The 15,760-nt window shown below is 42.0% G+C and overlaps 1 protein-coding gene across 2 annotated transcripts in view; it reads left to right on the top strand.

Moving 5' to 3' along the window:
* LOC142249813 (galactosylgalactosylxylosylprotein 3-beta-glucuronosyltransferase 1-like) overlaps positions 1 to 15,760 on the top strand; it is a 187,232-nt gene that overhangs the window by 107,517 nt on the left and 63,955 nt on the right. For both annotated transcript variants that reach the window (XM_075321712.1, XM_075321711.1), the window contains exon 2: positions 2,926 to 3,311. In XM_075321712.1, coding sequence (XP_075177827.1) covers positions 2,926 to 3,311 — 386 coding nt within the window. The remainder of the gene's footprint in view (positions 1 to 2,925; positions 3,312 to 15,760) is intronic.

Genomic DNA, 15,760 nt, shown 5'->3' on the forward strand with positions numbered 1-15,760 from the left:
TTTTGCACCAGAAGTGGCATAAGGTCACCCAAAAGTAGTGTGAAAGACTGGTGGAAAGCATGCTAAGATGCATGAAAGCTGTGATTCAAAATGATGGTTATTCCACGGAATATTGATTTCAGAACACTTCCTGAGGTAAGACATTATTAGTATTGTTTCTAAATGATTATGAACTTGTTTTCTTTGCAGTATTTGAGGTCTGACAGCAATGCATTGTTCTGTTATTTTGACCATTTCTCATTTTCAGAAAGTAAATACAAAATTTATTGCCTGGAAATTCGGAGACGTGGTCAGTAGTTTATAGAATAAAATAACAATTTATATCTCACACAAAAATATACCTATAAAGAGAAAAATCAGAAAAACTAGAAATTTTGCAGTGGTCTCGTAATTTTTGCCAGAGCTATATATATATATATATATATATATATATATATATATATATATATATATATATATATATATATATATATATATATATATATCACAGTACTGACCAAATGTTTGAACACACCTCATTCAAAGAGCTTTCTTTATTTTCATGACTCTAAAAATAGTAGATTCACATTGAAGGCAGCAAAGCTATGAATTAACACATGTGGAATGAAATACTTAACAAAAAAGTGTGAAACAACTGAAAATATGTCTTATATTCTAGGTTCTTCAAAGTAGCCACCTTTTGCTTTGATTACTGCTTTGCACACTCTTGGCTTTCTCTTGATGAGCTTCAAGAGGTAGTCACCGGAAATGGTTTTCCAACAGTCTTGAAGGAGTTCCCAGAGATGCTTAGCACTTGTTGGCCCTTTTGCCTTCACTCTGCGGTCCAGCTCACCCCAAACCATCTCGATTGAATTGGGTTCAGGTCTGGTGACTGTGGAGGCCAGGTCATCTGGCGTAGCACCCCATTACTCGCCTTCTTAGTGAAATAGCCCTTACACAGCCTGGAGGTGTGTTTGGGGTCATTGTCCTGTTGAAAAATAAATGATGGTCCAACTAAACGAAAACCGAATGGAATAGCATGCCGCTGCAATATGCTGTGGTAGCCATGCTGATTCAATACGCCTTCAATTTTGAATAAATCCCCAACAGTGTCACCAGAAAAGCACCCCCACACCATCACACATCCTCCTCCATGCTTCATGGTGGGAACCAGGCATGTAGAGTCCATCCGTTCACCTTTTCTGCGTCGCACAAAGACACGGAGGTTGGATCCAAAGATCTCAAATTTGGACTCATCAGACCAAAGCACAGATTTCCACTGGTCTAATGTCCATTCCTTGTGTTCTTTAGCCCAAACAAGTCTCTTCTGCTTGTTGCCTGTCCTTAGCAGTGGTTTCCTAGCAGCTATTTTACCATGAAGGCCTGCTGCACAAAGTCTCCTCTTAACAGTTATTCTAGAGATGTGTCTGCTGCTAGAACTCTTTGTGGCATTGACCTGGTCTCTAATCTGAGTTGCTGTTAACCAGGCTGGTGACTCAGATAAACTTATCCTCCACAGCAGAGGTGACTCTTGGTCTTCCAGTCTTGGGGCGGTCCTCATGTGAGCCAGTTTCTTTGTAGCGTTTGATGGTTTTTGCCACTGCACTTCGGGACACTTTCAAACTTTTCCCAATTTTTCGAACTGACTGACTTTCATTTCTTAAAGTAATGATGGCGACTCGTTTTTCTTTACTTAGCTGCTTTTTTCTTGCCATAGTCCTACTGAATAGACTGTTAGAAATTATCAGCTGTGTATCCACCAGACTTCTGCACAACACAACTGATGGTCCCAACCCCATTTATAAGGCAAGAATTCCCACTTATTGAAACCTGACAGGGCACACCTGTGAAGTGAAAACCATTTCTGGGGGCTACAGCTTGAAGCTCATCAAGAGAATTCCAAGAGTGTGCAAACCAGTAATCAAAGCAAAAGTTGGCTACTTTGAAGAACCATGCTATTCCATCCGGTTTGCGTTTAGTTGACTATCATTTATTTTTCAACAGGACAATGACCCCAAACACACCTCCAGGCTGTGTAAGAGCTATTTGACTAAGAAGGAGAGTGATGGGGTGCTACGGCAGATGACCTGGCCTCCACAGTCACCAGACCTGAACCCAATCGAGATGGTTTGGGGTGAGCTGGACCGCAGAGTGAAGGCAAAAGGGCCAACAAGTGCTAAGCATCTCTGGGAACTTCTTCAAGACTGTTGTAAGACCATTTCTGGTGACTACCTCTTGAAGCTCATCAAGAGAATGCCAAGAGTGTGCAAAGCAGTAATCAAAGCAAAAGGTGGCTACTTTGAAGAACCTAGAATATAAGACATATTTTCATTTGTTTTACACTTTTTTGTTAAGTATTTCCTTCCACATGTGTTAATTCATAGTTTTGATGCTTTCAATGCGAATCTACAATTTTCAGAGTCATGAAAATTAAGAAAACACTCTTTGAATGAGAAGGTGTGTTCAAACTTTTGGTCTGTATTGTGTGTATATATATATATATATATATATATATATATATATATAAAAAATATATTTTATATATATATATATATATATATATATTTACAGTGAAATACAAATACAGAACAATAAATGGATTCATGCATATATGTATGTATATTTGTTGTTATTAATGCATTGGATGTCCGCAGACAGAAATTATGTATTTGAATTTAAACAGATTTTCAAATGTATTTATTGTGTCTTGTATGTTGAAATTGTCAAATGGCAAGTGTAGTGATATCTATATTTCTATAAAGACATTTGTTTCAATGGTGATGTTCAATGGTGATATTATAGCTTGTTTAGATATAGCACTGGCTGAATGGAGCACCATATGTCCTCTGTTGAGCTTTCTCAGTGGTGTGTTCCGCATGGAGCTTGTGAGTGGTGTGCCATATCCTTGGGGTTACTATCTCATTGATAAATACTTCTTGTTTTCAGCACTGAAGCTGCTGCCGAGTTTGCTGGCACAACCGCCTCTCCCCACAATCTTTGCCATCACCCCGACCTACGCCCGTCTTGTACAGAAGGCCGAGCTCACTCGTATTGCCAACACTTTTCGCCAGGTACCTGCTCTTCACTGGATTGTGGTGGAGGATGCAAATGAAACCTCCAAGCTGGTGGCCAACATCCTGACAAAGTCACAGATTCCTCACACTCAGCTGTGTGTGAAAACACCGAAAGAAATCACAAAATCTCGTGGAAGCGTTCAGCGCAACCTGGCCCTGGGATGGTTGCGGAAAACTTTCCGCCCAGAAGACGCTCCCCCTGGAGTGGTGTACTTCGCTGATGATGACAACACCTACAGCCTGGAGATCTTTGAGGAGGTGAGGACCTGTTCTTCTAGTGAGGACCTATATTCCTGGTTATCCTCTCCGTTTCGTGTCCTCTTCCATCCATTTCTTTGGGTTTTCTCATCATTTGCATGCTTTCCCATGCTCCCATAATGTCCTTATAGTGCAGATAAAGATGTGCTTCATAAAACCACCCCATGTTAAACAGCCTATAACATGATCTAGTGCAGATACCGCAGACAACACAACCCAGTGTGGATATAGCTGACGACACAACCGGATGCGCATACAGCCAATCACATGACCCGGCACAGATATAGCCAACGACATGACAGGTGCGGATACAGCTGACTGCACGACCTGACGTGGATATAGCCAATTAAGTTACATGAAACTGCACAGATACAGCTGATCACGTGAAGCAGTGCACATACAGCCAATCACATGACCTGGGGCAGATATAGCCAGTGATATGATCTGGTGCAAATACAGCCAATTACATGATCCAGAGCAAATACAGCCAAAGACGACCCAGTGTGGATATAGCCGTTGACTCGACCCAGCGCAGATACAACTGGTCACATGACCTGGAGTGGATACAGTAAGTGACATGATTCGGTGCAAACAGAGCTTGGCGCGCATACAGCCGACGACATTCCCTAGCACTGAAACAGCCAATCACATGAACCAGTGCATATATTACCAATCACATGACCCAGTGTACATACAACCAGCATCATGACCCGGTGCAGACACAGCCAACAACATTACCTGGTGCAGATACAGCCAATCACACAACCTGGTGAGGATACAGCTGGTACAGTTGATGACATGACCTGGCATGCATACAGCCAATGCCTTGAACTGGCACAGACACAGCCGTTCACATGAATGGTGCACATACTGCCAACCACACGACCCAGTGCACATACAGCCAGCATCATGACCTGGCACAGATACTGCCAACAACGCTACCTGGTGCGTATACAGCCAATCACACGACCCAGCGCAGATACAGCTGATGACATAACCCAGCATACATACAGCTAATCCCATGAACCAGGGCAGGTACAGCTGATCACATGAACTGGTGCACATACTGATAATCACATGACCTGGTGCACATACAGCCAGCAAAACAACCCAGTGTGGAAACAGCTAGCAACATGACCAGCTGCAGACACAGCTGGCAACATGACCCAGTGCGGATACCTGGAGTGGATACAGCCAAAGACACAACATGGTGTGCATACAGCTGACAACAAGAACCAGCGCGCATAGAGCTGATGACCAAAGCCAACGCAGCTGTCAATGTCAATGGAAGTCAATGGGGAATACTCACAATGTAACCTGAATGCCGCACTATTCGCTACTCACATGAATAGTGCGGCATTTGGGTTACTCGTTACTTTGAGAGTTTTTCCCCATTGACTTGCATTGCACACGCTATTCGGAATGAATACGTAAGTATTAGACAGTACACGTTATGAGTATAACGAGTAGAAATAGTTAGATACTCGCTCAACTCTAGATGTGACAGACCAGTCTAAAGAAATGTGCTTTTTAGAGAACACTTAAAACTGTGCATACTGGGAATTGACTGGATTGTGAATTGATTGGATTGCCGAGAGAAGTGCATTTCAGAGAAGTGGACCAGCATGAGAGAAGTCCTGGAGACGGGGGTGGGAGGTTTGGATTATACAGGATCTTAGTCTTATATTAGCAAAACAGAGAATGTGGATAGGATGATAGACAAAGATCTGAAGCAAAGCGTAGGGTGATGAAGCACTGTGAAGTGGATGGGAAGGTTGATAGACAGAGATGAGGAGAAGACGTAGGGCTATGCAGCACTGTGAAGAAAACGGGTATGGTGGTAGACAGTGATAAGGAAGGAGATGTAGAGTGGTGCAGAACTGTGGATAGGACAGTTACAGTAGCAGATAGAGATGAGGAGGAGATGTATGGTGGTACAGCACTGTGGAAAGGACAGGTAGGGTGGTAGACAAAGATGAGGGAGATAGGGGGTGGTGCAGCACTAAGGAGAGGATAGGTATGGTGGTAGATAGGGATGAAGAAGGAGATGTAGGGTGGTGCAGCACTGTAGAAAGTAATGGTATAGTGGTAGACAGGCATGAGGAGAAGAAGATGAGGAGAAGATGTAGGGTGGTGCAGGACTGTAGAAAGGACAGGTAAGGTGGTAGACAGAAATGGAGAAGTTGTAGGGTAGTGTAGCACTGTGCAGAGGATGGGTAGGGTTGAAGGCAGAGATGAGGAGGAGATGTAGGAAGGTGCAGCACTGTGGAGAAAACGAGTAAAGTGGTGGACAAAGATGAGGAGAAGATGTAGGGTGGTGCAGGACTGTAAAAAAACAGGGATGGTGGAAGACAGAGATGAGGTAATATCCTTGATGTGGGTGTTAAATGTGTGGCAACAAGGGGCAAATCTATTAGTAATTTTGTTTCTCCCAGTATGTTTGTCAGTTCTAAACAGTCAACTCACACCTGGCTGTCAACTAAAGGTTTGTATAAGTGTTCTGGTGCAAAGTGTAATGAATTGTGTTTATGGTAAAAAGACATTAATGGTAGATAATCATTATAACATCAAACGTATGATGAATTGCGATAGCACCCATGTCATTTATTGTGTTCTTTGCAATGTATGTGAACTAAAATATATTGGTTGCACAAACAGAAAAATAAAAAAAAGACTTGCAGAACACATTTACAACATTGGTCAACGCAATACTAGTTACTGTATTCGGGGGTTAGTAGGCATTTTATTGAGAAACATGATTGTAATCTGGATTCAATGCCTTTTTTGCAATTGAAAAAGTGACACCAATATCACAACCCGTTAGTGGGGGCTCAAAGCATATAGGAACACCAAAAAATAGAAAGATATGCAAGTCAATATATAAAAATACATACAGTATATCCTTTATTAATCGATAATTAAAACAATAGACACAATAAAAATGAAACAGCCCAAGGAACAGATGGTATTAATTGGGGAAATCCAACACCAACCCTAAGGGGCACTTTGCACACTACGACATAGCAGGTTCGATGTCGGTGGGGTCAAATTGAAAGTGACGCACATCCGGCGTCGCAGGCAATATCGTAGTGTGTAAAGAATTTTTGATACGATTAACGAGCACAAAAGCGTCGTAATCGTATCATCGGTGTAGTGCCGGACATTTCCATGAATTGGGAATGGCCGATGTTACGATGTTGTTCCTCATTCCTGCGGCAGCACACATCGCTGTGTGTGAAGCCGCAGGAGCGAGGAACATCTACCTGCGTCCTGCGGCTCACGCCAGCTATGCGGAAGGACGTAGGTGGGCGGGATGTTTACGTCTCGCTCATCTCCGCCCCTCCGCTTCTATTGGCCGCCTGCCGTGTGACGACGCTATGACGCTGCACGACTCGCCCCCTTAATAAGGAGGCGGGTCGCCGGCCAGAGCGACGTCGCAGGGCAGGTGAGTGCATGTGAGGCTGGCGTAGTGATAATGTTCGCTACGCCAGCTATCACCATGATATCGTAGCTGTGACGAGGGCGGGGGCTATCGTACTCGGCATCGCAGCATCGGCTTGTGATGTCGTAGTGTGCAAAGTGCCCCTAAAACAAATGATTGGAACCCTCCATAATACATGTATGTGAATCAACAAGCCAAATTAAAATAAGTTACTAAAATGTAATGTCTCAATAGTGTAATTTCAAATGTGTATAATATAAATTGTGAATTAAATGAAATATTCACAAGTGTTTGAGAATACAATAGAGAAACAATATTGAGACATCACATTATATCAACAAGGCACTAAGGTAAAAGGTGAAATCCCCAGATACAGGGTCCCAAATCATGGTAAAGGAGTGGTATCCCCATGCACCCGACGTACGTTTCACAGCCTCAGTGCACCTGGCCGAAGCACCCTGTATCTTGGGATTTCACCTTTTACCTTCTTGACTTGTTGATATATGTGATATATGTGATGTCTCAATCGTATTTCTCTATTGTATTCTGTCACACTTGTGAGGATTTAATTCACAATTTATATTATACACATTTGAAATTACACTATTAAGACACTATATTTTAGAAGCTTATTTTAATTTGGCTTGTTGATCCACATACATGTATTATGGAGGGTTCCATTTATTTGTATTAGGGTTGATGACGGATTTCCCCAATTAATACCATCTTTTTCTTGGATAATTTCATTTTTATGTCTATTGTTTTAATTATTGTTTAATAAAGGATATACACATTTTTTCTTTATATATTGGCTTGCATATTTTTCGGTGTTAATTGAAAAAGTGAGTCAGCCGTATAGAGAAGGCAACTCGCAAAACAAATTATATATGCGTGAGGCTTTTTGGATTACCAAAATAAATGCTAAGTTCCCTAATGGGCTCAATAATATAAAGGATACTCTGTTCATTTATTAGAGGGTTTTTTTTTATTGTTTTTTGTGCATTATCTGCTCTTCTGCTATCAATATAGGTGTAGAGAGAGAATGTAAGGAATTAAATTTCTCCTATTCGCATGTTAATCATGAATGTTAATTGGTTTTAAACTTTGCATGTGGTTTTATTTTTGTATATAAGGGATCCGTGGAATCCTTTCTGTATCTATGATTAAGGCCCCCTTCACACATCAGTGTCTCCGGTATGTGTGAGGTCCGTTTTCACACATACCGGAGACACGGGCACACATAGACCCATTAAAATCACTGGATCTGTGCACATGTGCATGTTTTCACATGGACCGCGTGTCCGTGTGCTCCACATGATGACATGTCCGTTTTTCTCCAGCAGCACATGTGTCACACGGACCGCACGGATGTGCTCCGTGTGACATCAGAGTGACACGTACCGGAGAAAGCCACGTTTCTGTGAAATAAAATTAATTTCTACACTCACCTTCTCCAGCGCTGCTGTCTCTGATGCTGCTGTCACTTGCTTCCAACCCCCACTCATTATGCTCATTGCATATTCATTGCACCGAGGACCGGAAGCAGCAGCGCATAAGACATCAGCACCACGGACAGCAGTGACAGGGACAGGTGTGCATAAAATTCCTGTTCTCTGTGTGTTATCACATATAGCACATGGAGAACACGGCACATGGAGGGCCACACGCACCTTTTTCACGTCCTTGCATAAGGTACGTGGTTTTCACGGATGTGTGAAAGATGCCTAAGACAGTTTAATACACTTGAAACGAGTCTCATCTCTGAATGCCTGTGTCATATGAATTTTTATATGATTAAATAACAGAGTTTAGATTTTAGTCCTGGATATGTCCCTTTCTTCTTTCCTAGTTTTTTCATATATACACCGTTAGCCAGACAGCTGGGGCATTGGACGAAGGTTAGCAAAATTGGATTTGCTGCACTGCAAGTCACGGTATGCTGTTTTTCACATAAGTTTAACAGATATAGGACAAGGAGATGAGGCAGAAATGGGTTGCAACATCTTTTCTTTTTTTTTTAAGTTTGCGTGGTGCAGCCAATCTAGTATTTATCACAGGAAGCGTAGGTTGCCATATAAACTACATACGAACTATTACAATTCATATATGATTTTACAGCATATGTTTTATTGGTGTTACAAGTGAAAGGTTCAGTCTTGTGAATATATTTGCATAGTTTGCATGGTTTTCTCCCGGAACTTTTATGTGCCTTTATATTTGAGTCAATAGATATTTCTCTTTATTTTAATTTAATATAAACTGGGGGAAATACAGTATAATTGACTCTTATTTTTTACTTGGAGGCCACACATTTCACACCCCTCAGAATTATTTTAGATAAGATTTCGTCCTGATGTAGCATTGGTAGGTATTTAGTAAAAATAGTTTGTTATTGCAGTCTGTGCTGAATGAGGTAGGAAAAAAAAAATCAGGATTTGCATTGCAGAAATTGCATCGATAGTATTTCTCCTCCCGTGAATGGAGGGTTCATTTTGAAGAAGGGACAATTGAGTTTTATTTTTTGACATGTTTTGAGCTCTGATTAGGGCTCTTTTATAGCAGCATTCAGAAAAATAGTTGCTGATTAACTCAGTTTAGAATGGAAATCTGCATCTGTAGACTCTGATGAATTCTTCTACCGGGAAGTTGCGGATTACATGGTGAGGGTGACAACTATCCGCAAGCAAGAGTGAATTCCTGCTAGACAAGAGGTATATATCACACCATGTTCAAGGCTGCCTATGAGAAAAATGTCAAGAAATGGTGCTACATTTGTATGATTTTCCACTTTGAATTGAAAGTTTAAGTTGTTCTGATTTATGTATTAAATAATGATTTCTTCAGAGATGTCATCCTTATTTTGCCAAATTAATAAGATATCATCTATATATCTTCCGTACCATCTGACAGATATAGAGAAGGGATTTTTTTGTTGTGTGGGTGAAGAGATCTGCCCAAATACCTTTTATCGAATTTGCAAAAGGTTAAATGGCAGAAAGGGTCATCTTGAGTCACATGCGATGTCACCTCACTTTTTTCATCGATATCCCATGGACTTTGAAAGCTCTTATATTCCACCTACACAAGACCCACATTTATACTCCAGATTTCAATTAATTTATCATCATAGTAATTAATTTTACTAAAGAATACGTTTTTTCGTTTTGACAGGCTGTTTTTCGTACAAGTACATCCTGTCCCATAGGAGGCAAATTGTCCCCCTCCATGTCACATATATATGTGGTGCTCCTGAGTCTTCAGTCGCCACAGGGTACTGCATCTCCTTTAAGATGTAGTACTCATCCCGGGTATGGAAATGTTAATTGCTGGTGCTTCTCACAGTCACAAACCACAAACAGTTAGGTGCTTTACCACCAGGGGTTGGCCTGAGGTAGATAGGGGGGTGGCCTTCACGAAGCATGGGACTTTCCCGGTCACTAGGACAGCCACCTGGGGACGGGCATCACATGGGGAAAAGGAAGGAGCATCTCCACACATAGTCAGTTAGCCCCGGGCGCAGCTTGGGTTGAAGAACACAGTCGGATCTTCAGTCAAGGCACATTCTCTCTACCTTCATACTTCTGGGAGCACCATAGGACCCGTGGCTTGGAGCAGGTAGCTCAGCCCAGGTTCTCTACAGCAACACGGGATTCCAGGGTCTGCAGAGAGTGCAGGAAACACCCGCAGCCCATTCTATATTCCCCATACACCAGGATAGGACAGACCCCAACCAGAAAGGACTCACAGTGGGAACACTGGCATGACCTCGAATTGCTCGGGATCGACTGGGGCCCATTACGGCGGTGACCGTTAACTCCCAGGTAAACCAGAACTGTGAGTAAAGAAACCTTGAACCCGCAGAAACTGTGTCCGCCTGTCCTTGCCATCGCCGTGGCCCCGTGCTTCGTCGCCCGCCATCGTTACAACCCTCATCATCCTCCCCGGAGCTCGCTCCACCTGTGGGGAGCAGAAACATCTTAGCTGCTACAACCATCAGCCCCAGAGGACAGCGACAGAAGCGGCTAATCCCTGGCCGCATACCGCAGGTGGCGTCACGAGACAAAGCCTCCATTATCATTTCCCCCTTCTTTATTATACACCTCGGGGACACGAAACCGGGCAAAGGGCCATCTGTGACATCCCCCTAACCCAACATCACCGACCCTGTGACGAGTACTGCAACCCCTTGCCCCGTGGGTGCTACATATACATGTCATGGTGGCAAGATCTCATCACCCACACAACAAAATATCTCTTCTCTACATCTATCAGATAGTACAGAAGATATTTAGATGACATCTTATTAATTTGGCAAAATAAGGATGACACCTCACCTTCTGAATAAATCATATTATTTAATATTTACATAAATCAGATCTACATGAACCTACAATTCAAAGTGGAAAATCAAACTAATCTAGCGCCATTTTTTGACATTTTTCTCAAAGGCAGCCTTCAACATGGTGTGATACATGCCTCTTTTCTAGAACGAATTCATTTTTCTTGTGGATAGCTGTCATCCTCCCGATGTAGTCCGCAACCTCCCGGTAAGAAAATTCATCAGATTCTAGAGATGTAGATATCTACTCTGAAAGTGAGGTAATCAGCAAACGTTTTTTTGAATGAGGTTATAAAAGATCCCTAATCAGAGCTCAAAACATGTAAAAAAATAAAACTCAATTGTCCCTTCTTCAAAATGAACCCTCCATTCAAGGGAGGAGAAATAATATCTATGCAATTTCTGCAATGCAAAACCCAATTTTTTTCTATCCTATTCAGCAAAGACTGCAATAACATAAATTTATTTTTACTAAACACTTATCGATGCTACATCATGACAAAATCTTAACTGAAATGATGTTGCTGGGTGAAATGTATGGCCTGCAAGTCAAAAAACAGTTTTTATGAAACTAAAATAAAGATAAACATTTATTGGCTCAAACATAAAGGCACGTACTAGTGCGGGGGAAAGCAATGCAAACTATGCAAATATATTCACAAGACTAAACTTTTCACTAGTAACACCAATAAAATATATGCTATAAAATCATATAGAAATTGTAATAGTCCGTATGTAGTTTATAGAGCAAAAAACAAAGAAAAAATCCCGTGGTCTGTTCTTCATAAAAAAATCTCAAGTTTCATAGTCCTCCGATATACATGTTACAAATATTCCGTGGCGCCTTATCCATTTCGGATAACGTCCTTCCTCAAAGGCATGGTTACATAAACTGTCATAAAATGTTAAAAACATTTAAATAAAAAAGTAATGAAAATTCCGATGAAGGAGCATGCGTTTCCAATCCCCACCTCTAGAGGTTCTATTCACTCTTTCTATGTCTTTTACCTGTAGTGATGTTAGATCCCCTTTATGAGTAATGGCAAAGTGTCTGGAGAGGCCTGACATGGACTGACATTCCGAAGATGGTCCCGGAATAGGGTAATAGGCCGATTTAAGGATTTACGCACTTAAGGAGATTTTTTAATGTTGTCACTGTATATCAAAAAATTATTCTCACATGAGCATGCTCTCATAGCTCTGACCAATTCACCATCTGGTAAATTGGTCATAACATGAGACGGATGACAATATTCCGCATGCAATTAAGAATTGCCACTTGTCGATTTTCCATACAATTTGGTATTAATTTGACCTGTGCTATGATGCCCCATAAGAAAGAGATCCAAATATTGGGCACTGTGACCATGGATGTCAGTGGTAAATCTTGAATTCATAGTATTGTTGTTGATGTATTCCCCTTAATAGAGAGACATTGGTATTGGGAGATACATAGGGGGGGACCTGCTATAATGATCAGATCGTCTATTATCTCCCGTACCACGTAATTTTGGACAAACAAGGATTATCAGCACTATGAATATTTATTTTTTTCCCAAACAGACATATAGAGGTTGGCCAACGAGGGCGAAAATTTCGCCCCCAATGGACAACTACATGTCTGAAGGAAAAACAATTGTCAAATTTAAAAGAATTATTCCTTAACAAATATTCTATAATTATAATGATCAAAATGAGGGGTGCATCTTATAATCCGAATGTAGCTTACTGGGTGGTGGTGGAGAGGGGTCATAGGAGGCAGAGGAGATGCTTTGGGCGATGTGCTGTGCTGCGGGTTTACTGCGGGTTGTGCGCTGTGCTGCGGGCTGTGCTCACTGCGGGAAGTGAGGAGGTAGCCACCATTCTGAAAATGTCGGTGGTGTGGGCTTCAAATAAAGGCGCCTGGAGAGGGCGCATGTGCAGATGGAGCTCTCGGCTCAAGATCTCATTTGCGCATGCGCCGCCTCCGAGCCATTGATCTCCCTCCAACATACTTAAGTAAAATGACGCCCAGAGGTGGCGCATGTGCAGATGAGATCTCAGCTTATCATTGAGCCGATAGCTCAATCTACGCATGCGCCGACTCTAAGTGCCACTTCTTTGAAGCCCGCACCATTGACAGTTTCTGAATGTTCCTCCTGCCTCAGTGCCTGCAGCGAGCATCTGGGAGGCCTACTGTACTGCATCATGCAGCATCACTGTACTCTACCGCTGCCCCTGCCTCCTGTGACCTGCTCCACCACCGCTGCCGACACCCCCGTAAGACACAACCGGATTATAAAACGGATCCCATATTTTTTTCCTTTTTTTTGTTCTCTAAATTTGAGGTGCGCCCTATAACTGGAGCATCTTATAAAATTAAAAATACGGTAGTTATATTTTGTGCAGATCCATTCTCACCCGCAGATTCCCTGCTAAGATCAGTAAGAATACTAGCAGCAATGACCAATTTACTAGTTGGTGAATTGGTCAAAGCTAGTAGAGCATGCTCATATGAGAATTACTTTTTTTTTGAGAAAGTGACAACATTATAAAACGACTCTCCTTACGGGGCTATAAACCTAGATCTTTAAAGAAGTTGTCCGACATAAACTCCAACATTTTTTTTAAGCTAATCTGTGCTGTATTGTCATCTAAAACATTCCTACATTATTTTTTTTTTGTTTTCTGACGTTTGTTGCTCTTGAATTATCACTTTATTCTCTGCAGACACTTTATTTACCTGCAGCTCAAGCAAACTTGACTTTTTCCTTTCCTTGGTTGCCAAACCTCACGGTCAGAGCTGGCACTGCCCAGCCTCACTGTCCAGTCCCGCCCCCTGTATTCTCATTGGCTGTCAGTATTCTACTCAGCACTGATCTCTCCAGCATTGGAAATACAGAGCAGTGATACTACCTCTCATCTGTGACAGCGCAATCACCTCACATCTCATCCACCACACATATGATGTAGTAATGTGTCCATCCTTGTTCCCATAATATAGTAATGTGCCCATCCTTGTGCCTATCCTGTAGTATTGTGCCCCATCCTATAGTAATGTGCCCCGTCCTTCTGCCCATTCTGTAGTATTGTGCCCCATCCTTCTGCTCATCCTGTAGTAATGTCCCCTTTCCTGGTCCTCTTCTTATAGTAATGTCCCCTTTTCTGGTCCACTTCTTGTAGTAATGTCCTCTTTTCTGGTCCTCTTCTTATATTAATGTCCCCTTTCCTGTTCCTCTTCTTATAGTAATGTCCCCTTTCCTTGGGGTCCTCTTCTTGTAGTAATGCCCCATTCTGTAGTGGTGTCCCCTATTGTGCCATTTTTCACACATACAAAAAAAAAACAAAGACAAATCCTTCTCACCTGTCCTCGTTCCCTCGGTGGCCTGTTTCCTGCTTCTTCCGGCTGGAGCCCCCTTGATGATCGCTGCCGGTGAGGGGCCGCGGCTGACAGAGCTTTATATCAGAGGACAGATTCCCGGGCGCTGCGCAGGGACGAGCTCTGTATACAGCTTCTCCAGTGATATGCTGCTGACCTCTGAATGGTCGGCGACTGGTCATTGCAGTAGCTGTATACAGAGTGCGCATCTGCGCAGCGCCCGGGAATCTTTCCTCTCTGATATAAAGCGCCGCCTGCGCGGCCCCAGCACAGGCAGCAATCAGCAAGGGGTTTGACCTCTCTGAGCCGGCGGAGAGGGGCTGACAGCAGCGCAGGTAGGTAGTTGCTATATACTTACCTGCCCCTATGTAGCCCAATAGAGAAATGACAAAAAAAAGGCAAATTAAGCCGGATACTCCCTTTAAATCGGGCTATATCTAGAGTTGAAAAAACTCTCAGAATTTTTTTGAAGGGCATTCATCTCATAAAATAAATACAAAAAAAAACAAACAAAAAAACAACAACAACATGCCTACTTTTTCCACTCCGTACACAGCTCATTACAAAGGACAATCTTTGGAACGTTAGTCCACTTCAGGCCTCTTCAGACACTTTGCCATTACTCATAAAGGGGATCTAACATCACGGCATAGAAAGAGTGAATAGGCCCTCTAGAGGAGGGGATTGGAAATGCATGCTCCTCCATCGGGAAGCCTTCTGGATCCTGGTGCTTAAATGCTCGGGTTCAAGAGGGCTTACACATTAGAAGTGATTTAACATATTTCTATAATTAGACTATGTATCATTTGATGTTAGGAATTTTTTTGTCTGTTAAATTTATAAAATCATAATTCAATATTAGAGGAATAAAATATATTTCATGTTATATCATGTACTGTAATTGTGAATAGTTAAAAAACTGAAGTATAATATAATGTCGTTTTAATATGGATATATTGTGGGTCTATGTTTTGTTTAGAAGCTGTAAGGTCTGAGCCAGGGCGAGTGGGTGAGAAGTTCTTCTCTGTTTAAACACACACACACACGTCACTATTTGATTGATTACTACTCCGTGACTGCAGTGATTTCCGGTACTTTGTATTTATATGTTTTTGTTAGTTTATGTCACTATGCCTTTGAGGAAGGACGTTGTTCGTAACGTGTTAGGAGAGACAGAATATTTGTAACATGTATATCGGAGGACTTTTAATGAATTAATAAATATGATTTTTTGTGAAGAACGGACCATGAGATTTTTTCTTCATTTTTTGCCTATTATTGTGGATGCCAGCCATGTAATCCCTGGTCTG

The sequence above is a fragment of the Anomaloglossus baeobatrachus genome, chromosome 8, assembly GCF_048569485.1.
Source record: "Anomaloglossus baeobatrachus isolate aAnoBae1 chromosome 8, aAnoBae1.hap1, whole genome shotgun sequence".
NCBI classification, from domain to species: Eukaryota; Metazoa; Chordata; class Amphibia; order Anura; family Aromobatidae; genus Anomaloglossus; species Anomaloglossus baeobatrachus.